This window comes from Dipodomys merriami, unplaced genomic scaffold, assembly GCF_024711535.1.
Source record: "Dipodomys merriami isolate MVZ:Mamm:240054 unplaced genomic scaffold, mDipMer1.0.p SCAF_199, whole genome shotgun sequence".
Classification (NCBI taxonomy): Eukaryota; Metazoa; Chordata; class Mammalia; order Rodentia; family Heteromyidae; genus Dipodomys; species Dipodomys merriami.
In genome coordinates, this window is record NW_027203370.1 from 1,447,743 (window position 1) to 1,474,880 (window position 27,138).

General features: G+C 38.1%; 1 protein-coding gene across 1 annotated transcript; it reads left to right on the forward strand.

The window, feature by feature from the left end:
* Window positions 1–1,766: 1,766 nt before the first annotated feature.
* On the forward strand, window positions 1,767–25,873 carry LOC138831514 (vomeronasal type-2 receptor 116-like). Its single transcript, XM_070028597.1, has 8 exons — window positions 1,767–1,811; window positions 2,836–2,943; window positions 3,671–3,834; window positions 8,127–8,415; window positions 9,569–10,375; window positions 11,296–11,514; window positions 23,900–24,023; window positions 24,951–25,873. The coding sequence occupies exons 1-8, from the start codon at window positions 1,767–1,769 to the stop codon at window positions 25,871–25,873; spliced, it is 2,679 nt and encodes an 892-aa protein (XP_069884698.1).
* Window positions 25,874–27,138: the final 1,265 nt, after the last annotated feature.

The window sequence follows — 27,138 nt, forward strand, 5'->3', positions numbered from 1 at the left end:
GACAAACAGTAAAGGCCAAAAGCTATGTACATATGACCATATATGATGATGTTAAGTGAAATGAACCCCAAGATAGGGACACAAATATGTTTTTTCTTTCTTACTATAGTTTCTAATGTCTTTATAATGTGCCATGTAATTTTTTGTTGCTTTGCATGTTCTCCCCTCATGCTATAACCCCTACTGTCACTGTATTTGTTTTCATTGCCCTGCATCTACTCTAATTCAGGGAGCAGAAGGGAAAAAACAAAATGCTTAGAAAAGGATACAAGTTGACCGATATAACAATGAGATGTACAAGACATTATGTTGAAAATGAACTTTACAACTTCGGCAAGGGGGTGTGGTAGTTGTTCAGGTGGGACGGATGTAATGGTAGGGGGAAAACAAAGGAGGAGGCAAGTATTTAGTGATGATAAACTCTAGGGAGGAAGCCAGAGACAAAATGTTGTTAGTAGTTGTATTCTTTTCTGAAAGGATGACCTTTCTCTGTCATGAGAATGACTTGTCACAGAGTTAAACTTTAAGCTGCAGCCTCGTCCAGAGCTGAAAACAATACCCACCATTCTATGTCTTCTTCTTCCTGTAGAAAAAGACCCAATCCTCAGGGTTCTAGGGCACATCACAACACTTATGGCCTCTAGTGCTTGCCCATGTCCAACACACATACACACACATACACACACACACACACACACACACACACACACACACACACACACACACACACACACACACACACACCAACATGCTGAAGAAAATTATCCTCCCTTGATACCAAAGCATTCTTACTTTCTGAGTTGGTCCTATGATATGAAGTTCAAACTGGAGTTGAGAATTTCATTCTGTCTAGATGAGTCTTTGAGGACTTCACACCTACTGAACTCTTCAGGATTTCTAGTGTTAAAGAGAGTTCTCTATTTCCTGAAGCCCAGCAGAGCGTGGGTTTCCTGATCATCTTAGGAAACTACGCTCAGTTTCTAGAAATAACGCTTTTATGCTGTAGGTGCTCCATACATATGGACAACCAACCCCAGATATGTCTGTGTGACTAGAGTCTTCTCAGTCTGATCTCTGCTATCTTTGCTCTGTATATATCTAGGATAGGAAATTTCTTCCAGATAGAATCTGGTGTCTTCTTCATAAAAATGTCTTCTTTGTTTCTTGCCTCAGATAACTGAAACTATATGCAGAGAATGTTATACTTATAAGGAAAGAGAGGCACAGAAAAGTTTCCACAGCTGTGGACAGCACACTTCAAAGGACCAGCCTAAGCTAGCACCACCACTGTTTATGGACACGTGGTTCTGACATCAGCCAAAAGGGATGCTTCTCTGAGCACATACTTCACAAGCCTATTCCTTATGTTCTTCCTGCAGGTAAAGAGTCCCATGGTATTAGAATTGGCACTCACCTTTTGAACAGATAGTTCAGTATATGCTGGGTGTTAGCTAACTTATGGTAGGTGTACAGAAAGGGTGGGCTGTGAAGTCAAGTTCTACAACACCTTGTAATAGACTTAACCCTGTCCAGGTTAAAGTGACAATGTGTTGTACTGTGATATCCTAATGGCATTAGGGAAGACAAACTATACATACAATAATTCTAGCGGCATAGAGATACTCTATCTTTCACTCAAATAGCAGGTAAAATCTTTGTTGTACTATTCATTTTGAGCAGAAATGCCCTATTTTTGCCATTATTGTATGTGGAACATCTGCAATTATAATTCAATTCAATATCCCCTTAATTCTTACAAACACTTAATGGATACATACTTCATCTTAGAAGATTATTCTTTTACTGTTACGGTAAAAGTGATATACAGATGGCTTACTGTTAAGTAAGTCAATTAATGAATACATTTCTTTTTGAACAGCATCAACCCTACCCTTTCTTCCTCCATTTTTATCATCCCAATCTTGCTCACGAGTTGTAGTTCATTTTCAAAATAGTGTCTAGTGATTATCTCTGCTGCATTTTGTCCTACAATTTCTATGCTCCCCCTTTACACTCCCCAAAAGGGTTAAACTTACATACAAGACAAAATGTACAGAAAATAAAAACAAGACAAAGAAAACATAAACAAAATATCGAAACCTTCATTTCCAAGTCTTTGAGTTCATATCTATAAATATCATTTTATATGCTCATATGCAATCACTTATTGGGATTCATGACCCTCTTTAGAATATCCTCCTTGGGTCTCACAGTGTGAATTATTGGAGTCCAGTATAATTTATCATGTGTTTTTGTGTATTTTTTTGTCTTTTTCCATCCAGTGTATTTTTGGCTTTTATCATCCAGCGTGTTTACTTTTAACTTATATGAATATTCTAGTTAGAAAAAAGGAGGGAAACCATGCAACCTATGTCTCTGTGGGTATGGCTTACTTTACTTAATATAATTTTTTCCACATTTTTCCATTTCCTTCTGAGTGGCACAGTATTATTCTGTCTTATGGAAGCATATAATTCCATTGTGTCCTTTTTTGATGCATTTGTCTTTTGTGGGACTTTACTCAGAGTCCTGGAAGCAATTGCTGTCTGCAGAGAGAGAGAGAGAGAGAGAGAGAGAGAGAGAGAGAGAGAGAGAGAGAGAGAGAGAGAGAGAGAGAGAGAGAGAGAGAGAGAGAGAGAGAGAGAGAGAGAGCACCAGGCAGCCATGCCCCTGGGTGTATAGACCCCACATGTGTACACACAAGGCCAGCCCATGTGCTGATTAAATGCTTCTTTTCACAGAGGTTCTTTAGGGACACACTTGCAGCCATCTTCCCTGGACACCGTGTCCAAGTACCAAGGATGCCCTATATTGTGAATGATCATTGTTTTTCAGCACCCTGATGTTTATGAGCTAAAACTTGAGATAAAGCACTACAATATGGACAAAAATGGAAAATTTCGTTTAGGTAGTAACTTCCTGATTAAAACTCCAAATAGCTCAGTAAACAAGAACAAGAAATACCAACTGGGATTATATCAAACTAAAAACTTTTAGCACAACAAAGTAAACAATCAATAGATCAGGAACATTGTTGCTTCCTTAGGCAATGGTAAATGGATGCATTTGTAGAGACCTCTGTATATTGAATCTGGATTGTAACCTGCTTGAATCAACCAGCAATGTTCTGTAGCTGTTTTGGATAATAGGTGTGTGAATTTACCATCTTGGTATGATGCAATAATATCTTTCATTGACATCTCACTGGCATAATTTTTTTGGCCATTTCACCATGCACCTGAAATGGCATATTCTGATGCAATCCGGTTGCGTCATCCCAAATAACTTTGATGCAAATAGTTCCTTGACACAGATATTAGAGCAAATACATCAAAGACAACTTCATCCCTGGGGCATCACTATCTGCTGTCCTGGAGGAAATCACATTACTTAGGATGAAGAAGGAGAATCTGCAAACATGTTTTCAATTCATGTTTTTCTCTGCATTCAGGGCCACAGATGCAGAGCCCCAGGGAAGTTTTACCCATTATTCCTGAGGATTCACAGAGGCTTTAATGAAAGATGCGCTACAGTGTACCTCTCTGTCAATAAAAAGACACATAGACACCAATAAAAAGATTTATGAATATATATACCTGACAGCCAGAATTTCACCTAGGCAGGTGCGTCAAAAATGAGCCTTTTGATGTTCACAATTGTTCTTCTCCAGCTTCCCCTCCTTATCAGGTCCTGTGCTGGCACTGGCTGCTTTTCTACTATGAAGCAACGAGCACACATGGATGGAGATGTAATGATTGCTGGGTTTTTCCCTCTCTACACTTTGGGAACAGATCGCAGTCAAAGTGATGATTCTGGAGATGGACAGAACAAGCCGTAAGTAACTCATCATTGTATTTCCATTTACAAATTTGTTCTCAGGATGGGCAATGGTAACTCCAAGTGCACACATAAATGCTCTGTGTCTTCCCATCCTTTTGCTAGAGAAACACCTCAGTTTCATTATTTTATCTCGCATCTACTTTTGAGCGGTTTTCTGCCTACAAGTAAGAGAGAAATCTAGTTTCCATCCAAGTATATTCTTCTTTCTATGATGGTAAGCTCTTCGTGATATTTACTTCAGTTTTATCTACCTTTTGATTTGTAGAACGTCCTCTTTGCTTGATTGATTATTGCTTCTGTGTTTTCATACTCTATTTCCTTTTCTTTTTGAATTTAATTTTAATATAAAGATGATTATAGAGAGGTTATAGCTATGTAAGTCAGGTAAAGAATACATTTCTTGTTGAACAATGTTACGCCTCCACATGTTTCCTCCCACTGCTTGATCGCCTGACTCCTCTTCTGCTCCAAGATGTAAAATTCATTTCCAAAGCAGTGTCTAGTAAGTATTACTGTTAAATTGGCATACCTTTTGTCTCACTGTTTCTACTTGATTATTTCATTCCTTTTACTAACTTGTGGAAGTTTTTACCATTTCCTAAATTTTCTATAGCCATAGTTTTTTTTAATTTTCTTTTATCTTCATTATTTTATTTTCAATTTTTAAAAATTACATTGTAAAGAATATATACAAAGGGGTTAAATAATTAAGCTAGTGAGTATATTTCTTTTTGAACAGTGTCACTCCCTCCCTCATTCTCCTTCAGTTTCTCCTATCCCGACTACTCTCCCTGACAAGGGGTATAGTTTATGCCATATTGTCTAATGTGTATCATTGCTTAATTGTTTCACCTTTTGTCCCACCCTTTCTGTTTTTCATTCTCTTCCACAAATTAGATAAGCTTATATGCAAAACAGAGGGTAGAGGAATAACAAACAGGACAAGAGGGGATTATACCAAAGAAAAAGCGAAAGGAAAAATGGAAAAAGAGGAAAAAGAAGAACAGAAAACAGTACAATAAAAAAATCAATTTGTTTCTAGTTCTTTCAGATGCAGTGCAGGTGCTTCAGCTAATTATCTGTTCTCTTGACTTATAGGAAAGGTTATGTTTTCCTTTTATTCCCCTTTTTCTATACCAATATGGTTTTCATTTTATTTATTTCATTTTATTTTCATTTATTTTCATTTATTTTCATTTATTTATGGTTTTCATTATATTTATTTCTTGAAATTTGCCTTGAAAACAATTCACTTTATCATCCATTAATCATTTAATTAAATTGAATAATCTTAATTATTATTTTACTACTTAATTTTGGTTAATGGATAATTCATGTAATTTTCATGTTATATGCTTATTTTCCTTTTTAATTTCTATCCTTACTATATGTGTTTGTATATATGCTCAATATACTTTCAACATTTTAAAAATCTGGATGGCTTTGTGTCCCATCCCATGATTGTTTGCTTGGAGAGAAGTTTTACTCAGAAGTTGAATGAGGTGTTCAGCTGGTGTATGTGAGGATCTTCTGATCAAGTTTGAAATTTAGATCTGCTGCCTCCCTGTTGATTTTGTCAGAATGATCCATCCATAAAATCTTCAGCTATTATTATATTGAGGACTATCAAAGTCTGCTTAACATAGTTTAGTGATTGTATAGTATGTAAATACACATTTTGAATTGCTATTTCATCTTGTAAACTTGATATCTTCATCATTACATTACAAAATGTCACTTCATTGCTTTGATTAAAGTCTATTGGATATGTTATACACACTCCTAATTTCTTTTGTATTTCAATTGTATTTTCTGACCTTTCTTATTCTCACTGAGGGCCACTGATGGTGAAGTGAGTTTCTTGGCATCAACGTTTCCTTTGGCCTTGTGTTTTTATTCATTCATCCATTTTAGCTCTTACTGGTAGAATTTCATGCATTTACCTTTGCAGTCATTGTTGACAGGTCACAGTTCCTTATTGCTATTATGTAATTTGTTCTCCATGTTAATTGAAGCTTCTTCGACTTTTTCTCTCCTTCAGTGGTTATGAAGGAAGTTCAATAGTAGTGTCTTTTGATTACTGGATTATGTGCTTTCATTTGCTGTTATATATTTTCTGGTAATTACTGGGCTGAAAATAGATGATAAGAAGCTATTTTGGAATAACAACTCTCTGGGATGAGGAGGATGAAATAAAAAGAGAAAATAAACATACAAGCAATAGAGGGCTATGATCAAAGTCCATAAATGAATGTTCAGAAATGTCATAATGAAATCTTTTAATTTAATTTTAAATTAAATCTTTCATTTAATATATTAAGATGAAATGTTAAAGACAAACAGGAACTGCAACTGCATTATATTCCTCTTATCATTTGTAATATTGGATATCCAATTTTAGATTCTACAGTAATTACAAGATGTAATTATATTAACAATTTTCCCTCTGCATAAAAATTGTGTGTGTGATTTTGCTAGCACATTTACAATGTTAGAGTATTTTCAACTAGTTTTATAGCCACTTTGACTAGTAGGTTTTACACATTCTTGAATATTTTTATTACTCATCTATGGTTCAATCTTTTGCACAAAATGCTTTTCTGTTAACTATGTAAAAATAACTATTTATTTTTGTATACAGTAGTTCCATAAACATTTAACATTTCCCATTTAAAAACTTCTTCAAACAGCTGTCTACCCATTCTGATTTTCTCACAAAGTGGTCATATTACATGTGCATTAAATTTGGATGACAAATAGAATACTTTTGTTGTTTTTTTGTGGAACAGGTGTGTGGGAGTATATTCTTTTAATTGTACTTGTCTGGGAATATCTTTACCCTTTTATCCTTCACTTCTAATGGATGTCTTTGCTGGCAACAGTAATCTTAGTACCCAATTTATCCATTTTTGTCCCTAATATTTTAAAGATTGTCTGCCGTGCTCTCCAGGATTCTATGGATTCTAATGTGGAGTCAGCCATTAGGAAAACAGAGGAATACCTATGTGTTATGAGTTCCATTTATAGCTTCTGTACACGAGTGTGTGTTGTGGTCAAATATTTGATTAAGCTTTCATCTCTAGCTATCTCATATTTCTATCATTGTCTACATTAGGAAAGTTAAATTCTGCCATTGCTTCTTAGAACAAGCATTTTAACTTTTGTCATTCTCAACCATTTACTAAATCCTCAATACACTAATATTTGCTTTTTCAAAATAGTGTTGTCAGCTTTTGACCAATCATTTTCCACACGTCTTCATTCTTCTTTCAGGTTCCTCCTATATATGCATATGTTCAATTAGACTTTATTCAAGCTTACTATTTGTTTCTGTTTAGAAGACATCATTAACATGATAGGCTTCCAAATTGAAATTTCAAGTATGTGTATACCATGAGTTAAACAAGTTAAGCCTCACATTTTTATTTCTTCCTAGCCTCCATTATTTCCTTTTTAAACAATATGTATTGATTCAATATTATTTCTTTAGAATGTGTGTGTACACATACTCACACCATTGCACAGACATAACAGAGAGAGAGAGAGCAAAGTGTTGATTCTCTTTATTCCTCTGTAGTCTTTCTAGAATCTCAACCTAACAATGTTGGGAAGGCAATAGAGATTACTGCATTTTACAATGATGGCCTTGAATCTTTGGATTTCAATGTAAAGCTTACAATTCTTTCATTACTCTTCATGTTGGAGATTTCTTTCTCCATTATGATGTGCTTGTAGTTAGATTCATCCCCTTTGTTTTATTACATAAATAAGAATAAAATTCCTTCACCTGGTATTTGAGCTGTCTTCTGGCTGATATTGCAGGAAGAGCTGTTCAATATTTCAGGTCTGTTAGTTAGAGAAACTTAATATAGAATCTTCCTTAAATAACTATTGAAGATGTATTACTTAGCCCAGCCTGCCTTATAACCACATAAGATAAACTGGGTGACCGAAAACACAAGATTTTTCACACAGTGGAGCTAGTTACTCGAAGATAAAAAGCAAGAGAATATTTGGTGTCTCATGAAAGACTATTCCATGTTTAATGGGCAACATTAGTGTTTGCTGTGGTGCATGTGATTATGGGGAATAAGCAAGCTCTCTCTTAAGTTTCTTAATCTTATGCATGACAAATTCCCTTCATGTCCTTAATCCCATAGAGAAGCATAAAAGACTATATTTGCATTCCATCATAGTTGGGATAATGCTTTAACATATTCATTGGCAGAGAAGCAAGTACTTAGTCCATCAAATTGATGTTTTAAATTTCTATGCTCATTATGCAGGTTTATCTTCAACACCTACCAGTTTGTTTTGGCCTTGGCTTTTGCTATTGAAGAGATCAATGAAAATCCTCATATTTTACATAACTTGACGCTAGGATTTAATATCTGTAATGCTCATATGGAAACTTGGAAAACATTTAAAAATCCCTTCACGAGCCTCTTTGGGAAGGACAACCTTCCAAACTACTCCTGTGTGAGAGTGAGCAAGTCTATAGCAGTACTGACAGGACCATCAGGATTATTATCTTCCCAGATTGGTATATTGCTGAACCTGTACAGGTTTCCCCAGGTGAGAGTGGGAGGAGTGAAGGGATATAAAAAAGTATCTAATTTGGTGCCATTTCATCTGTTAGAAGATAATTATAGGAAGATACTGGATTTATGAGGCTATCAAATTTTGTGATATCAAGAGTAAGTATTCAAAGTAATAGAGATCCACACTACCATTTTTAGTAAAGGGACTGGAAAAGTTAGAGCCACAAAGAGATTGTTTGGACTTTTAAGCATTGTCAATAATTTTCTTAAAAAATCAGGAAATGGAAAAATGACTTTAAAGTATAGCAATATGTTGAGCTGTGTCCTGATGGCTAACTGTAAACCAAGCTACTAAGGAGAAATCTCTAATTAACCAACAAAAAGCAGGAAGTAATGTGTGGTTTGAGTGATAGAGAGGTAGCTTTGAGGGAGAAAGCCAAGGAAGTGCACGAGGCCTTGAGTTCATGCTCCTACAATAGTACACACACACACACTCTCTCTCTCACTCACACACACACACATGTGTGCACATGCACGTAAGATATTATGTTGAATGATATAACTCAGACTCACAAAGGGAAAGGGACATGTGTTCTCTCATATGTGAAAGTTAAATCTAAAATATGAACATGTAATATAAAATAAATATAGGACACACACATATCCATTTACAAATAGATTTGATTAATCTGTAAACTATGGTACACATAGAGGTGGAATCCCATGGTATAACATTTCTGATCAACAAAGAGATATAAAAAACTAGCACTAGAACATTGAAGCATAACTTGTCTGGGGAGAGTTGTTAGAGGGATGTGCAAAGGGGCAGAGAAATATGGAGTAGATGTTGGGAAAATACAACGTATCACATATATGTATGTATATGTCTATATATAGATATTTAGATATATATACATATTCAGATGTGTGTGTGTGAAAATGGACCTAGGAAAGTCAAGGAATGGGTAGAGTTGCTATAAATTGAATGAGTTGATGGAAATAGTGACAAAGATCAAGGAGCTTTGTAGGAACAAATTGAAATGTACAACTATTAAAAACAATTTTTTAAACTAAGAAAAATCTACCTTCCACCTACTTCAAATGGTTATTTAATACATATCATAAGTGAGATCATAATGGATAGAAATCTTCTCATTCATGAAACATTCAATTTTCATTCCGTTTAGCTTACATTTGGGCCTTTTGATCATGCTCTGAGTGACCATAAAAACTTTCCTGCTCTGTATCAGATGGCCTCAAAGGACACATCGATAGCCATTGCCCTGATCTCCTTACTCCTTCATTTCAGCTGGAACTGGGTTGGACTATTGACCTCACAAGATGAGAATGGCTTGTGGATTCTTCCTGAATTAAAAGAAGAGATGGACAAGAATAGAATTTGTGTAGACTTTGAGCTAGCAATCCCAACCTCTGGTTTGGCATATGTTTTTAAAGTCATGGCACTTTATAAACAGATTAATAAATCTTCAGCAAACGTCCTCATCATACATGGTGATAATGAAGCCTTACTAGATATGGTAAGATGTATTGAGCAATTTTTAGTAAAAGGAAAAGTTTGTATCATGAACTCACAGCTAGAGTTCACCATGAGGAGGAAATATTTTGTATTAGGTTCATTACATGTACCTCTCATTTTTTCACACCATCATCCAGATATTTTGGGATTCACAGATTTTGTAAAGGCAGTTAACCCTTTCAAATATCCAGAAGACTTTTTCCTAGCAAGGCTATGGTTTCTGTCTTTTAATTGTTCAGATTCAGAGTCAGACTGTGTAACGTGGGAGAACTGTCCTCATGAAGCCTCCTTGGATTTGTTGCCTGGACACATTTTTGACACGACTATGTCTGGAGACAGTTACCATATATACAATGCTGTGTATGCTGTGGCCCAGGCTCTCCATGAGCTGCTTCTTCATCAAACAGAAGCACAAACAGTGGGAAAGAGGGAAGGGGCAGTGACTTCCCCTGCACAGGTAAGGCCTTCTGTGTTAGATCACATACCCCATAGGCAATGTCACTTCCTAGATAGTTTTCATGCCATATAAAATTTAAGCATTTTTGGTATGTTTTCCAAAAACCAACAAATAATGTTTGTTTAAATGTCTGTGAAGTACTCTGGACGTATTTTAGTGCTCTTCAGGAAAAGCAGGCCATAACATGGATCAAGTGAGTTCCATGTTTCATAAATTCTTTTAATTACAAATAGCCTCAACATATTCATAGGAGATAGTTTTCCGTATTTTTTATTGTCAAGATGATATACAGAGCGGTTACAGTTACACAAGTAAGATAGTAAGTACATTTCTTGTCAAACTTGTTACCCCTTCATTCGTTTTTCTCTTACTTTCCCTCCCTCTCCCCCTAAAATTGTACAGATCATTTCCAAAATATTGTCTTGTATATATTGCTGTTGCTTTGACCCCTCCCTTATAGCAGATGTTTTGAAAACTATAAATGCACCTTGAGTTTCCCTATGAGTTTCTTATGTAATAGCAAAAGAATGACCTGCTGAATAGAATTATCCACATTTTGGATAAGGGACCTAGTTTTATTCTACTTTAAATATTAAAATTTTACCAAGTTCAGATTAGCAACATGCATAAAATTAGTGGTTGTGGGAAACACTGGCTAGACTACTGAGAGTCATCTTATTTGTGACTCTCTAGACTTGGTTTCTTTTGAAAAGATTGCATCTACCCCTTTGCTGAGTGACCAAGATTTGGCAAAATTATTTTTATTCCTCCATAGATTCTCTTCTGGAATGCTTCATTAGGTGGTTCTACTATTCTTTCATTCTACATCAAAATTTAAAGGCAATCAGGAACTTTTTTTCTTCAGGTTTTCTTTCGTAACTCAGGATGTACTTCACCATAAGATGATGTATGTCTTTTAGCTGCACTCTTTTCTGAAGAACATCCAGTTTCACAATACTGCTGGAGATCAAGTGACTTTGGATGAGAAAAGGAAATTGGAAGCAGACTATGACATTGTAAACATATGGAATTTCCCAGAAGGTCTTGAACTTGAGGTGAAAGTAGGAAAGTTTTCTCCATATGCTCATCAACTGTCTTTATCTGAAGATATGGTACACTGGGCCATAGGAACAATAGAGGTGGGTTGGGTTTAATTGCAATGATTTTAAGGACATATAAGTAAGAAAATTTCAGCCTTAAAATGTATATCTGGTTGGATAACATATAAGAAAATTTCAGCCTTAAAATGTATATCTGGTTGGATGCCAGCAACCTATTCCTGTAATACTAGCTAATTAGGAGACTGAGATAAAAATATTGTGGTTTGAAGGCAGTCCAAGCAGGATCTTCTCTGAGAGGCTTATTTTCATTTAACCACCATAAAAGCAGGGCTGGACACTAGTGACTCATGCCTGTAATCCTATCTACTCAGGAGAAAAATATCCTGAGGACTAAGATTACATATCTGTTGAAAGTCCAACTGGGCAGAAAAGTCTTTGAGACTCTTTTCTCAATTGACCATCAAAAACCTCAGATGGAACCTCAGGTCAAGTGGTAGAGTGCTTACCTTCAGGAGAAAAAAGCCCAAGGAAAATGAACATGTACTTATATCAAACCCTGGGACTAGGACAAAAAAAATAGACATTCACAGTCTCTACATGGTGATTTAGAATAGTGTCATAAGATACATATTTCTTTTTTCATTTTTTATTTTTTATTTTATTTTATTTTTTTGTGAACATAGTGTACAGAGTGGTAACAATTACATGGGCAGGATAATGTGTACATTTATTATCAAGCATTGCAGCCTCCTCCTTTGTTTACACTTCACATCCCTTCCCAGCCTCCCCCACTCAGCCACCCAATCCGTCCCCCCTCCCCCCTCCCGCACCAACATTGTAAAGCTCGTTTTCGACATGACAACTTGTACATCTCATTGTTGCAACAGGTCCACCTGTATCCTTAAACGACTTGTTTTTACCCATGTCCTCCACAAGTTACACTGACATCAACTATAGTGAAAGCAGGGGTTATACTGTGGGAAAGGGACATACAAAGCAACGAAGAGATACTCTTATAAATGCGTTAGAAATGCATGAAAGAAAAAAAAAACATTAAAGTACATATCTAAGGGTTCATTTTCCTAACATCACATTATCTGATCTTTTCCACTTGACTCATACATATACAAGATATTGCAATAAGGGAAACCATGGGACCTATGTTTCTTTGGGCCTGGCTTACTTCACTTAATATAATTTTTTCCAAGTTTTTCAATTTCCTAACAAATGGGGCAATGTCATTCTTTCTGATGGAGGCATAGAATTCCATTGTGTATATATACCACATTTTCTTGATCCATTCATCTACTGAGGGGCATCTGGGTTGGTTCCAGATCTTAGCTATGGTAAATAATGCTGCAATAAACATAGTTGTGCTGGTAGATTTAGTGTGGCCTTGTTTGTAAACATTTGGGTAAATGCCCAAAAGTGGGATTGCTGGGTTATAGGGGAGCTCTATGTGAGGTCTTCTGAGGAACATCCATACTGCTTTCCAAAGTGGTTGAACAAGATTACATTCCCACCAACAATGAAGTAAGGTTCCCTTCTGTCCACATCTCCACCAGCATCAGTTGTAGTTAGAGTTCTTGATTTTTGCCATTCTAACTGGAGTGAGGTGGTATCTCCATGTTGTTTTGATTTGCATTTCTTTTATGGCTAGGGACGTTGAGCATTTCTTCATGTGTCTATTGGCCATCCTTCTTTCTTCTTCAGAGAAGTTTCTCTTTAAGTCATTACCCACTTATTAATTGGGCAGTTGTTTCTTTGAGGATTTGTTGTTGGGGTTTTAATTTTTTGATTTCTAAATATATTATAGATATGAGACCCTTGTCTGTTGTATGGTTAGTAAAGATCTTCTCCCAATCCATGGTCTTTCTATTAATCTTGCTAGCTATGTCCTTTGCCATGCATAAGCTCTGCAACTTCATGCAATCCCATTTGTCCAACCTTTCTTTGATTGGTTGTGTTTCCGCGTCTCTATTCAGAAAATTTCAGTTTGGGCCTAGGAGACGTAGGGTTTCTCCTATTCCATCCTGTGATGTTTTCAGAGTGTCTGCTTTGACTTCGTGGTCTTTGATCCATTTGGAGTTGATTCTGGTGCAGGGTCATATATAAGGATCTAGCTTTAGTTTTTACAAGTAGTGAACCAATTTTGCCAGCACCATTTACTGAAGAAGCTGTCTTTCTTCCATTCTGTTTTTCCAGCTCACTTATCAAATATTAGATGGCTATAGGTCTGTAGGTTCATTTCTGGGTTTTCAATTCTATTCCATTGGTCCTGAGGTCTGTTCTTGTGCCAGTACCAAGCTGTTTTGATTACTATGGCTTTATAGTAGACTTTGAAATTTGGTATTGATATTCCTCCAGCAGTGTTCTTTCCATGGAAGAGCGTTTTTGCTATTCAGGGTTTTTATTGTTCCATATGAATTTTTGGATTTCCTCTTCTATTTCCTTGAAGAATGAGGTTGGAATTTTGATAGGTATCGCTTTGAATTTGTAGTTACCCTTGGGAACTATTGCCATTTTCATGATGTTAATCTTTCCAATCCAGGAGCATGGGAGGTTTTGCCATTTTATAAGTTCTCTTTTGATTTCCTTTTTGAAGATTTCAAAGTTTTCATCATAGAGGTCCTTCACTTCTTCGGTTAAGTTAATTACTAGATATTTTATTTTTGTGGGGCTATTACAAATGGGGTTGCTTTCCTAATTTCAGCCCCACTTTTCTCATTGTTGGCATACAGAAAAGCCATTGATTTTGGTGGGTTAATTTTTAAACCCTGCTAATTTGACAAAGTTTTGAAGCAGCTTGAGTAATTTGGGAGTGGAATCTCTGGGCTTCTTTTAATACAAGATCAGGTCATATGCAAAGAGGGAGTGTTTTATTTCTTCTTTCCCTATATGGATCAACATTATGTCTGCATCTTGTCTTATTGCTGAACCTAGGCAATTTAATACTAGATTGAAGAGAAGTGGAGAGAGTGGACATCCTTGTCTTGTTCCTGAGTTAAGAGGAAATGGCTTTAGTTTTTCACCATTAAGTATAATGCTGGCTGTAGATTTGTCATATACAGCCTTTATTATATTGAGGAATGTTCCTTGGATTCCTAATTTTTCCAAAACCTTCATCATAAAGGGGTGTTGGATCTTGTCGAATGCTTTTTCTGCATCTGTTGAGATAACCATGCGGTTCTTTTTCTTGCCCCTGTTGATGTGATGAATAATATTAATTGATTTGCATATATTGAACCAGCTTTGCATCCCTGAAATGAATCCTGTTTGATTGTGGTGTATAATTTTTTGGAAGAATTGTTGAAGGTGATTGGCCAAAATTTGTTGAGAAGTTTTACATCAATTTTCATCAAAGAAATGGGTCTATAGTTCTCTTCCTTTGATGAGTCCTTACCTGGTTTTGGGATGAGGCTTATGATGGCTTCATAGAATGTGTTACGTACTGAACTCTCTCTTTCAATTTCATTGAAGAGTTGGAGGAGTATTGTTGTGAACTCTGCTTTGAAGGCCATGTAAAATTCCGCTGTAACACCATCTGGTCCTGGAGTTTTCTTAGCTGGCAGGTCTCTTATTGCTGTTTCTATTTCAATGCTTGATATGGGCCTGTTAAGATGGTTAAACTCATCTTGGTTTAGTTTTGGCTTGACAATATTTGCTAGGAAAAGGTCCATTTCTGTTAAGTTCTCAAACTTATTAGCATAAAGTTTTGAGAACTATTCCCTTTTAGTGTTCTGAATCTTTGTTGTTTCTGTGGTGATGTTTCCATTCTCATCTCTGAGTTTATTAATTTGGGTGTGTTCTCATCTTTTTCTGAAAAGACTTGCTAAGGGTCTGTCAATTTTGTTAAGTTTGTCGAAGAACCAACTCTTTGTTTTGTTGATTGTTTCTATAATTTTTTGGATTCTGATTCACTTAATTCTGATTTACTTTTAATTATTTCTTTCTGTGTACTGGATTGGGGTTTATCTTGCTACACTTTTTCAAGGAGGTTTAGATGTGTCATTAAATTGTGGGTTGTAGATCTCTCCAATTTGTTGATGTAGGAGCTCAGAGCTATAAACTTGCCTCTGAGTGCTGCTTTTGCTGTGTCCCAGAGGAGCTGGTAATTTGTGTGTTCATTTTTGTTGAATAGCATGAACATTAGAATTTCCTTTCTAATACCTTCCATGACCCACTCGTGATTCAACAGTGTGTTGTTCAGCCTCCATGTGATACCGGATTTTCTTTGGTGGCATTTGGTGTTGAGCTCTAATTTTATTCCCTTTTGGTCAGATAGAATGCAAGGTATAACTTCAATGTTTTTGAATTTAGACAAGTTTGCTTTGTGGCCTAAAATGTGTTCTATTTTAGAAAATAGTGCTGCTGAGAAAAATGTGTATTTTGATGCTGCTGGGTGAAATGTTTGGTAATTGTCTGTTAAATCTTGTTGATCTATGCAGCTGTTTAGATCTGGAGTTTCTCTGTTGACTTTTTGCCAAGTTGAACTATCTAGTGTGGAGATTGGTGTGTTAAAATCTCCAACAATTAATGTCTTTGGATCTATATGGGATTTGAGGGAAAGTAGTGTTTCTTGGATAAATTTGGGTGTTCCATTGTTTGGCGAATAGATATTTAGAATTGTAATATCCTCCTGAAGGAGATATCCCTTAATTAGTATGTAGCCACCGTCTTTATCTCTTCTCACAAATTTTAATTTGAAGTCTATTTTATCTGATATTAGGATTGCAACTCCCGCCTGTTTTATGGGGGCCGTTTGCTTGTTAGATTTTGTTCCAGCCTTTAACATTGAAAATGTGTTTTTTTTTTACGGGCAAGATGTGACTCCTGCAGGCAGCAGATAGAAGGGTCTTGTTTTTTAATCCAACTAGACAGTCTGTGTCGCTTAATTGGAGAGTTAAGTCCGTTAACATTAAGATATAAGACTGAGAGATATTTGGGATTCTTGCCATGTTATCAACCTTCTTGGGGGCTGCAAAAACTGTGTTCTTCCTATGGTTCTTGGAATCTCAGTTTGGATGCAGTTTCTTGGACTTTATTGTGGTCTTGTTGGTTTTCTATGTGTGGGGCATCTTTAACAATCTTTTGTAGGGCTGGTTTGGTGGAGATGTATTGTTTCATTTTTATTTGCTATGGAAGATTTTTATTTGGCCTTCAGTTATGAAGGAGAGTTTAGCTGGTTACAGAATTCTTGGTTGATAGTTGTTTGTTTTTTTGGGCATGGCATACATCATTCAAGGCTCTTCTTGCTTTGATTGTCCCTGCTGAGAAATCTGAGGTGATTCTAATTGGTTTCCCTTTATAGGTGGTTAATCTTTTCTCCTTGACAGCTTTAAGGATCTTTTCCTTGGTTTGATTTGGTCGTGTGTGGATTATAATGTGGCAGTGGTATGTCCTATTCTGGTCTGGTCTATTTGGGGTTCTAAAAGTTTCTTGTATCTGAATAGGCCTATCTTTTTGCATGTTTGGGAAGTTCTCTGCTAGGATTCTGTTCAATAAATTTCCTAGGCCATTAACTTCTGTTTCTAGCTGCTCCTCTACACCCATTATCCTTAGATTAGGCCTTCTGAAGATGTCTTCCAAGGGTTGGACAGAACTATCATATTTCTTGGACTTGTCTTGGATGGTTGTATGTTCTTTCTCTATAATATCTAGACTGTCTTCAATTCCTGAGATTCTATCTTCTGCAATTCGATCTTCTGCAATATCCTGGCTATTATGAACAGTGCTGCAATAAACGTGGAGGTGCATGTGTCCTTGTATAGTGGTTCCTGTTGTTCAGGATAGATGCCTAGAAGTGGTATGACTCAGTCATAAGGGATGTCAATATTCAGCTTTCTAAAGACCCTCCAGACTGCTTTCCAAAGTGGTTGTATAAGTGTACATTCCCACCAGCAGTGTAATAGGGTTCCTCTTTCTCCACATCCCCTCCAGCATTTGTCGTTGGCTGCCTTGATGATGTGGGACATTCTGACTGGGGTAAGGTGGCATCTCAGTGTTGTCTTTATTTGCATTTTCTTCACATCCAGCGATGGTGAACATTTCCTCATGTGTTTCTTTGCCATTTTTATCTCTTCATCTGAGAAGTCTCTCTTTAGTTCCCTTTCCCATTTAGTAATTGGTTTGGAAGGGATTAGTTTCTTGAGTTCCCTGTATGTACTGGATATAAACCCCGTCCCTGATATATTGCTGGTAAATATTTTTTTCCCAATTAGATGGTTGCTTTTCTGGCTTGGTTGTTATAGCTTTAGCTGTGCAGAAGCTTTTTATATTAAGGTAGTCCCATTTGTCGAGACACTTTCCAATTTGTTGTGACCCTGGGACTCTGTTCAGGAATTTCCTTCCTGTGCCTATAAGTTCAAGTTTCTCTCCTACTCTGTCCTGCAATAGTTTCAGAGATGCTGGTTTAATGTTAAGGTCTTTATTCCATCTTGAGCTGATATTAGTGCATGATTATAGCCTGGGGTCCACTTTTAGTCTTCTCCATGTGGCCACCCAGTTTTCCCAGCATCAGTGGTTGAAGAGACTGTGTTTCTTCCATTGTATGTCTTTGGCCTCTTTGTCAAGTATCAGCTGACTGGAGGCCTGTGGTTTTATTTTTGGATTTTCTATTCTATTCCATTGGTCTTCGGGTCTGTTTTCATGCCGGTACCATGCTGTCTTTGTTTTTATGGTTCTATAATAGAGCTTGAAGTTTGGCATGGATATCTCTTCCATGTTATCTTTATTACCTAGAATTGTTTTGGCTATTCTAGGTCTTTTGTTGTTCCACATTGATTTTTGGACTATTTTCTATATTTTAGAGATGTATGTCATTGGGATTTTAATATGAATTGCATTGAATTTGTATATTAATTTTGGCAGTATTGCCATTTTCACTATATTAAGTCTGCCTATCCAAGAGCATGGGAGGTCTTTCCATTTCCTAGTGTCTTCTGTAATTTCTTTCTTTAACTGTTTATAGTTTTCATTAAATAGTTCTTTTACATCTGTGGCTAGGTTAGTTCCTAAATATTTCATTTTGGGGGAGGTTATTGTGAATGGGTTTGCTTCCTTTATTTCCACTCTGCTTGTACATTGTCAGTGTACAGGAAGACAACTGATATTTGTGGGTTGATTTTGTATCCTGCTACTTTGCCAAAGTGATTTATGATTTCTAAGAGTTTGGGGATGGAGTTTTTGTGATCGTGAATGTATAGTATCATGTCATCTGCAAAAAGGGATAGTTTAACTTCTTCTTTTCCTATATGGATCCCTTTAGTGTCTTTTTCTCACCTTATTGCCTGGCTAAGGGTTCCAGGACTATATTGAAGAGGAGTAGAGACAAGGCATCCTTGCCTTTTTGCCTGATTTTAGGAGAATTGGTTGTAACATTTCCCCATTAAGTTTAATATTGGCTATTAGTCTGTAGTAAATGGCTTTTATTGTTTTAAGAAAAGTTCCTTCTATTCCTATTTTCTCCAGAGCTTTTAGCTTGAATGAATGTTGAATTTTATCAAAGGCGATTTCTGCATCTGTGTAGATAATCATGTGATTCTTGACGTTGGCTCTGTTGATGTGTTGGATTACATTTATTGACTTACATATGTTAACCATCCCTGAATCTCTGGGATGAAACCTACCTGGTTGTAGTCTATGATTTTTAATGTTTTTCTGGATTCTATTAGCTAGAATATTGTTAAGGATCTGTGCATCTGCTCATCAAGGAAATTGGACTGTAATTCTCTTTTTTAGTTGGGTCTTTGTCTGATTTTGGGATGAGTGTGATATTGGTATCATAGAATGAGTTTGGGATAGCTCTCTCTATTTCTCTGAAGAGCTTGAGGAGTATGGGTATTATTCCTTCTTTAAGGATCTTAAGGGTCTTCTTTAAGTGTCTTTAAGAATTCTCTTGTCAATCCATCTGGTCCTGGGCTTTTCTCTGTTGGAAGACTTCTGATTGCTTCCTGTATCTTGTTGTAGGATATTGGCTTATTTAATTGATTTACTTCTTTGCTCAGTTTGGGCAACTTGTGTTACTCTAAAAATGCACCCATTTCTGCCAGGTTTTCTTTCTTTAGAGAGTATAACTTTTGAAAGTAGTCAGTTAAAATTGTTTGGATATCTTGGGTATGTGTTGTGATTTTTCCTATGGCATCCCTAATCCTGTTAATATGGGTTTCCTTTCTTCTTTTTTTAAATTAATCTTGCCAGTGGTCCATCAATGTTGTTTATTTTTTCAAAGAAACAGCTTTTTCTTTGGTTAATTTTGGCTATGATTCTCCAATTCTCTATTTCATTGATCTCCACTCTTAGTTTGGTTATCTGGCTCCATCTAGTAACTCTAGGTTCCATTTTTTTCTTTTTTTTTCTAGCTGTTTTAATTGCAACATGAGATTATTTACTTAGTCTGTCTCCATTTTCTTGATGTGGGCACTGAGGGCAATAAATTTGCCCCTCAGGACTGTTTTTGCTGTGTCCACAAGTTTCTTTGTGATGTGTTTTTCATTGTCATTGAGTTGTAGGAATATTTAAATTTCATCTTTGATCGCTTCCATTACCCAGGCATTGCTTAGAAGTGTACTGTTCAATTTTCATGTATTTGAGTAATTTCTGCGGTATGCTTTGTTATTGAGAACTAGTTTGATTCCACTGTGGTCAGATAGGATACAGGGGATTATGTTGATCCCCTTGTATTTCCTTAAGTTCCTTGAATGAACTTTGATATGGTCTATATTGGAGAAAATTCCATGAGTTGCTGAGAAGAATGTGTACTCTGTTGATTCAGTGTGAAATACTCGGTAGATGTCAGTTAGTTCCACATGAAGTATGGCCTCACTTAACTCGGTAGCTTCTTTGCCAATCCTCTGGTTGGTAGACCTAACCTTTGGTGAGAGTGGGGCATTAAAGTCTCCTAGTATTATCAGATTGGGATCTATTTTATTCTGTAAGTTTGAGAGTATTTGCCTAACATATTTGGGTGCACCAATGTTTGCGGAATGTAAGTTGATGATAGTAATATTCTCCTCTTGGATTGTTCCCTGTATTATTATGTTGTGTCCGTCCTTGTCTTTGTGCATTGAATTCAATGAAAAGTTCATTTTGTCAGATATCAGGATTGCTACACCTTCTTTATTGCTACACCTGCCTTCTTACTGGGGGCATTTGATTGGTAGATCCTTTTCAACCCTTCACTCTGAGTTTGTTTGTATGTTTGGCTGAGAAGTGGGTCTCCTGAAGGCAACAGATGGATGGGTCATGTTTTCTGATCCAGTCTGCAGTTCTTTTTCTTTTGATTGGAGAATTAAGCCTGATAATATTAAAAGACAGTATAGAGAGATGCATTGTGGTCCCTGTCATTCCTTGTTTTTCTTCTTTCCTTTCCTACTGTGTTTGCTCAGTTAGACGTCTATTACTGCCTGTCTGGGTACAGATCCCTGTTCCCTGTTGCTATCTTCAGGTTGTGTTCCCCCTCTTAGTATTCTTTGTAATGCTGGCTTAATGTTTATGTATTCATTTAGTTTTTCTTTGCTATTAAAATTTTTCAGTTCTCCATCGAATGTGAATGCTATCTTTGCCGGGTATATCAGTCTGGGTTGGCAGTTGTTTGCTCTCAGGGCTCGTATGGTACTTTCCCAGGCCTTTCTTGCATTCAGTGTTTGTGTGGAGATCTGCAGTGATTCTAATTTTTTCCCGTTGTAGTAGAACTCCTTCTTCATTTTTGCTGCATGCAAGATTGTTTCCTTATTATTCAGACCTATCATTTTTACTATAATGTGTCTAGAGGTGTTTCTCCTAGGATGTTGCTTGTTAGGTTTTCTATATGCTTCTGTAATGTAGGTAAGATGTTCTTTTTGGAGATGGGGAAATTTTCACTGATTATCTTGTTGAATAGGTGTTGCATTCCCTTGCTTTGATATTCCTCACCTTCGTCCACTCCAGTTATACGAAGGTTAAATTTCTTGGCACTATCTGCTTACTCTTTAACTTCCCTTCGGCATAATTTATGTGATTTTTCCATATCTGTAATTTTTTGGTCCAGTTGGTATATTCTGTCTTCTGTATCTGACAATCTACATTTCATTTCGTTCTCTCTGTTATCGGTGTCTTCCATTGTGGTTTGCATGGAGGAAATGGACTCATTTATGGATTTAATATTGGTTCTCAAAGTCCTAATCTCACCTTTCAATGAGGAGTGTACTGCCTCTATTTTGGCGCTAATCTCACCTCGTAGTGAGGTGTGGTCTGCCTCTATTTTTGCTTGCATCTCCTGTTTGATATCCTGCATCTCTTTCGATATTTCGACTCTGTGCTCTTTCAATTTCTGGTCTATTTCTTGCTTTATTCCTTGAGTCATTGCCTACAGCATCTCTTGGATGTGGCTTTTGTCTTCCATTCCTGTTTGCTCCCACTGGAGCTCTCTTCTGCTTGGCTGCTTGCTTTTGGTGATAGCTTGCTATCCTGGGTATTGATAAACCTTGTAATTTTTCTCTGTGATTTTGCAGGGGATTCAGGGATTATTGGAGACTAATCTGAAATTTTGTTTTGTTCAATAGGTGTTTGTCATTGCTTGGTTGCTGTTTCTGTGCTGGTAGAGAGTCTGTAACTGATTTCGGTTCTGTTGGGAGCCAACCTCCAGTTGTTGGTCTGAACCACATAGGGGTTCTTGGCTCTCTGCTGTAGATCACTGGCAGTTCCTGCCTTTAGAAGGTTGAATGGCCTAGACTGCTCCTGTTTTCTCCTACAGATGCTCTTGGCGAGATCGGATGTGCTGGATGCACTCTTCCAGATGTTGGAGTCTGCTATGGGCTCCTGATAATTTTTTTTTGGCCGGTTGTGGGTTTGAACTCTGGGCCTGGGTGCTGCTGTCCCTCAGTTCTACAGGTCAAGGCTGGCACCCTACCATTTGAGCCACAGCACCATTTCGGTCCCTTTCTGCTTATGTGTTGCTGAGTATTCAGATCCACGGCCTCATGCACCCAAGACCAGCACTCTACTGCTGAGCCACCTTACCAGCCTATCTGACTATTATCAGATGCTTATGGCCTGTGTTGTCCAATTCCCAGCCTAGAATATATGGGTCAGGTTCTGGTATGGATTGGGCTTCTCTTGTCCTGACCCCTCGGGTCTTTTGCTGTCACAGGCGTGCTGCCCAAGGGGTGCAGTTCCCTGTTTTTCTCCCCTCTGCTGAGGCATATGCTCAGCTTCTGACTTCAGTTGGGAGGAATTTGTTGTGTTGCTCAGGCACTGGATTCCCATGCCCCCTAGCCTGGGGCATGCCGGTTGGACCTGTGCTGTTGTGTATCCTGCCTAGGTTATGCAGCCTGGAATACACAGTTCAAATTTCTTCCACTGTTGGTTGTCTTGACACAATGGCGGTGTTCCTGGCTTGGGCATTTAAGGTCCCTTCCAGGGGCACTCTTGCTCTAGCCTGGCCAGCTGTGTGTGCTCCATGGGCTGATGGAGCTCTCGAAAAGTTCCCATTTTTAGTGGGTCCTGTGGTCCAGATGTTGGGATAGGGAGGCTGGGTCAGGGTCTGGGGATTCCCACCAGCTGTGGTCTCCCTTGAGGTATACACTGTCCCCTGTAGGGTACTCACCCTGGAGCTAGTAGCTGTTTCTGTGTGATGTAGGTCATTGGTTGTTGTTGCAATCAGAGTTCAGTTGAGGTGGTTGTGGGCTGGGATGGGCGGTGGTCGCTCTGCATGTTTCACTTCTGTCTCTGTCTCAGTTGATGCTGTTCTGGTCTGCGCGGTAGGGTGGGCCTCCAGCATCTGCCCAAAGGTAGGGGAGGGTCCTCCATGCACTGAGCACTGGGGTTTGTCTCTGCTTATGCTCTCTGGATCAGCACTGGTTCCTTGCAGTTTTGCTCTGCTGTTCTGTGGGTGTCCTCTGTAGCTCTGGGGTTCCCGGTGTCGTGCATAGTGGCTTTGGTGGGATGGAACCTCTCTGCTCAGATATACAGTGAGGGGTGGGGGTGGGATTTTTGTGCAAGCTCCTGGCTCAGAGGTTTCTCTGTTCATAGCGATCAGCAGGTCCAACATCGGTACCTTAGGTGGCTTCTGTGTGGGTGACCTGCAGACAAACCCCTGTGTCTCTAGGACTCTGGCAGCCCCCACTGGGCTGGGCTGGCAGCGGCTTCACGTGCAGCAGTGTCGCCAGTAAAGATTGGGGGAGGGGTCTTCGCTTTTCTTTTGTCTGAAATTCTTCTTTTTCTCTCTTATTTTGTTTTTTTTCCTCGTTCTGTTTTTCTCAGGGTGTTTGTCTTTTTGTTGTTGCCGGTCACTTGGGGAGATTAAGCGATGGAACTTGAACTCTCTTTTTTGGGGGGGAGAGCTGTGGTGTTTCCCTACTGCTCAGTTGCCATCTTAGTCCCCCCTCTAGATTCAGTTCTAATAATTCAGTATTTTAATACTATGGATTGTTGGAGCATTATGTAAAGTCTAAACAAATACTGACAAATATCTGCTTGTCCTCAGCCTACTCAATCTGCCTGCAGTGAGAGTTGTGGTCCTGGATTCAGGAAATCCCCTCAGGAAGAAAAGGCAGCCTGTTGCTTTGATTGCACACCGTGCTCAGAGAATGAGATTGCTAATGGGTCAGGTAAGTTCATGCCATAGTGAGAAATTCATTTTCTTTGCTGGTATCCCCAATCCATGCAAGCCAATGCAAAAGTTGTATATTATGATTACAGAATCAAATTCTTCCTTCCTTCACTTAATCATCTAATTGTGACACTGGTTGATTCTTCTTGAAAAAAACATCATGGACTCTGATTTATGCATAAGATTAATTTTTTCTGGTCTATTGTATATATGTTTATTCAAATACTCAGAAATGTAAGCTTAACTTCTATCATAGTAAGTGCAAATCTTTTTAAGCACGAGGACCCCATCTTCTTCAAAATTACCTTCAGACTACAAAGAAAACACAGATCGTGTATATCTTTATTTCCTAGATCTTAGAACTGTTCTTGCAATGGAGAAAATACTCTGGGTTTGGTTTGGTGTAAGATGCAGGCAAAAGTGTTGTGCATAGTATGACTTTATAGTTTCAAAGAGTGATTTCTCCATCCTCTATAGGTGAGTAGAAGAGACAAATATAACAATTTCAAGGAAGGGTCACAGTTGTCCAATTTATATTGTATAGAGAATATAGAGGAAGTTGCAAAGTTTTACTACCCACAATTTTGAATAAGGGGTTTGACTTGTGCACACATGTCTGAGAATTATGGCAGCATGAAGAGGCAGAGAAAATTATTCATAGGATATTAGAAATGGCAAGTAACAATATTTGTGATGGTCATTACAAGCAAAAGAATTTCAATCAGACTAAAGTATGAGAATATGGGAATGAGTGTGGGAACATGACGAAGACATAAAAATAATAGTGATCATGTCTGGTAATACTTGGTAATATTTACTTTATGCTACTAAGAATTCACGTGTCAGTATTATCTCTAGACAGGGACTTTCTAATTTCCTTTTAAGTATTGGAAATGGATAAATGTTTATTTGAATTCTTCACTAGATATGGAGCAGTGTATGAAGTGTCCAGATCATCAGTATGCCAATACAGAGAGAAACCAGTGCCTCCCAAGAGCTGCAAGATTCTTGACTTATGAAGAACCCTTAGGGATGGCCTTGGCCTGCATGGCTCTTTCTTTATCTACACTCACAACAGTTGTTCTTGGGGTCTTTGTGAAACACAAGAACACTCCCATTGTCAAGGCTAATAATCAAGCTCTCAGCTACATCCTACTTATCTCCCTCATCTTCTGCTTCCTCTGTTCCTTGCTCTTCATTGGCCGTCCCAACACCAGCACCTGCATTCTACAACAGACCACATTTGGAGTTGTGTTCACTGTAGCTGTTTCTGCTGTCTTGGCCAAAACTGTAACTGTGGTTCTGGCCTTCAAAGTCACTTCTCCAGGGAGAAGGATGAGGTGGCTTATGCTATCAGGAGCTCCTAACTTCATCATCCCCATCTGCACCCTGATCCAGGTGACTCTCTGTGGAATCTGGCTGGGAACCTCTCCTCCCTTCATTGACACAGATGCACACTCTGAACATGACCACCTCATCATCCTGTGTAACAAGGGCTCCCTCACTGCTTTCTACTGTGTCCTGGGATACCTGGGCTTCCTGGCTCTGGTCAGCTTCACTTTGGCTTTCCTGGCCAGGAATCTGCCTAATACGTTCAATGAGGCCAAGTTCCTGACCTTCAGCATGCTGTTGTTCTGCATTGTCTGGCTCACTTTTCTGCCTGTCTACCACAGTGCCAAGGGGGAGGTCATGGTGGCTGTAGAGATCTTCTCCATCTTGGTGTCTAGTGCAGGACTACTGGGGTGTATCTTTGCCCCCAAGTGCTACATTATCTTGTTAAGACCAGATAGAAATTTTCTGCTTGGCTTCCGGGACAGAAGTCATCCCGGGAGAAATACACCCTCTTAAGGTGAAACTTAAATGTTAGGTCAAATATATTCCTTTTCCCATCAGATATTAGTTTATATTGTTGTAATAACTTCGATGAATAAATGACTCTTACTCATTTTTCTAGCCAGAGCCAAGTAAATTTGAAATTTATTCTCTATATGTTTTATTATCCCATCATGTCAACTACTATATTTTCTCTGTTGACTTGTTTTCTAATATTGCTTTCTTAACCATTTGCCTAAAATTTCCTATTTAGTGCCAGTACTGGGGCTTGAACTTAAATTCTGGGTACTCTCTCTGAGTTTGTTGTTTGTGTTTTTTTACTCAAAACTGTGGCATTTCCACTTAATTCACAGCTCCACTGTTGGCTCTTTGGTGGTTAACGAGATAACATTTTCATGAACTTTCTTGCCCAGTTTGGCTTCATACTGTGATAATCACATCTTAGCTCCTAGAGTAGCTAGAATTATAGTATTTTCTAAATTTTAAAGAACATTAGCTTCTTGCCTACACATCAGTATGCTGCTTAATCCTCAATGAAATCCTTTAATATTGTCCTCATGATGAAGTTCCAGGCTTTTATATACTTTGTAGAGCTTACTTTGTTTGATAATTGTGTATTTACATTCCTACGTGTGTTTTTTGCCAATATTCTTCAATATGTTTTGTTTTGGTTTTCTTTCCCTCTCTCTGTTACTTTTATTTTTCTTCATGTGCCTCGAAGGTCACATTTTCCACATGTATTTAATACCGACTTGCCCCAGCATGACTGCCATACCACGTCCAATGGAGCCAGGCACAGCCGGGACCTCCACCACAGGGATGTCACAGCATCTCCCCATGGTGGTGTGCGACACCCTAAACGCCGTCACCACTTCCCAGGGGAAAAAGCACATGTGGAGAGACCCAGGCCGTGTGGACAGGGACAGGCACGAGAGAGCACACAGCCACCGGTGCTTGGAGGAAAAGAGGGGAAGCAGCGATGGTCTGGGAGTGAGTCAAGGACAGAGCTCAACAGACTGTGCAAGAGTGAGACGTCGTCTTCAGGGACCTAAGTGTGCAACTGAAGCATTCAGGTCAAGCATCTGCCCAACAGCTGGTTATTTTGCATACGTGTGTGTGTGTGTGTGTGTGTGTGTGTGTGTGTGTGTGTGTGTGTGTGTGTGTGTGTGTTTGTGAATAACCAGCTTGGTTTTCCCCAGCATAAGCCATACCTGTAAAAGCTAGAGACAGAATCAGTGAGCAAAACCTTCTTAAGAACAATTACACATCTGAGAAAGATG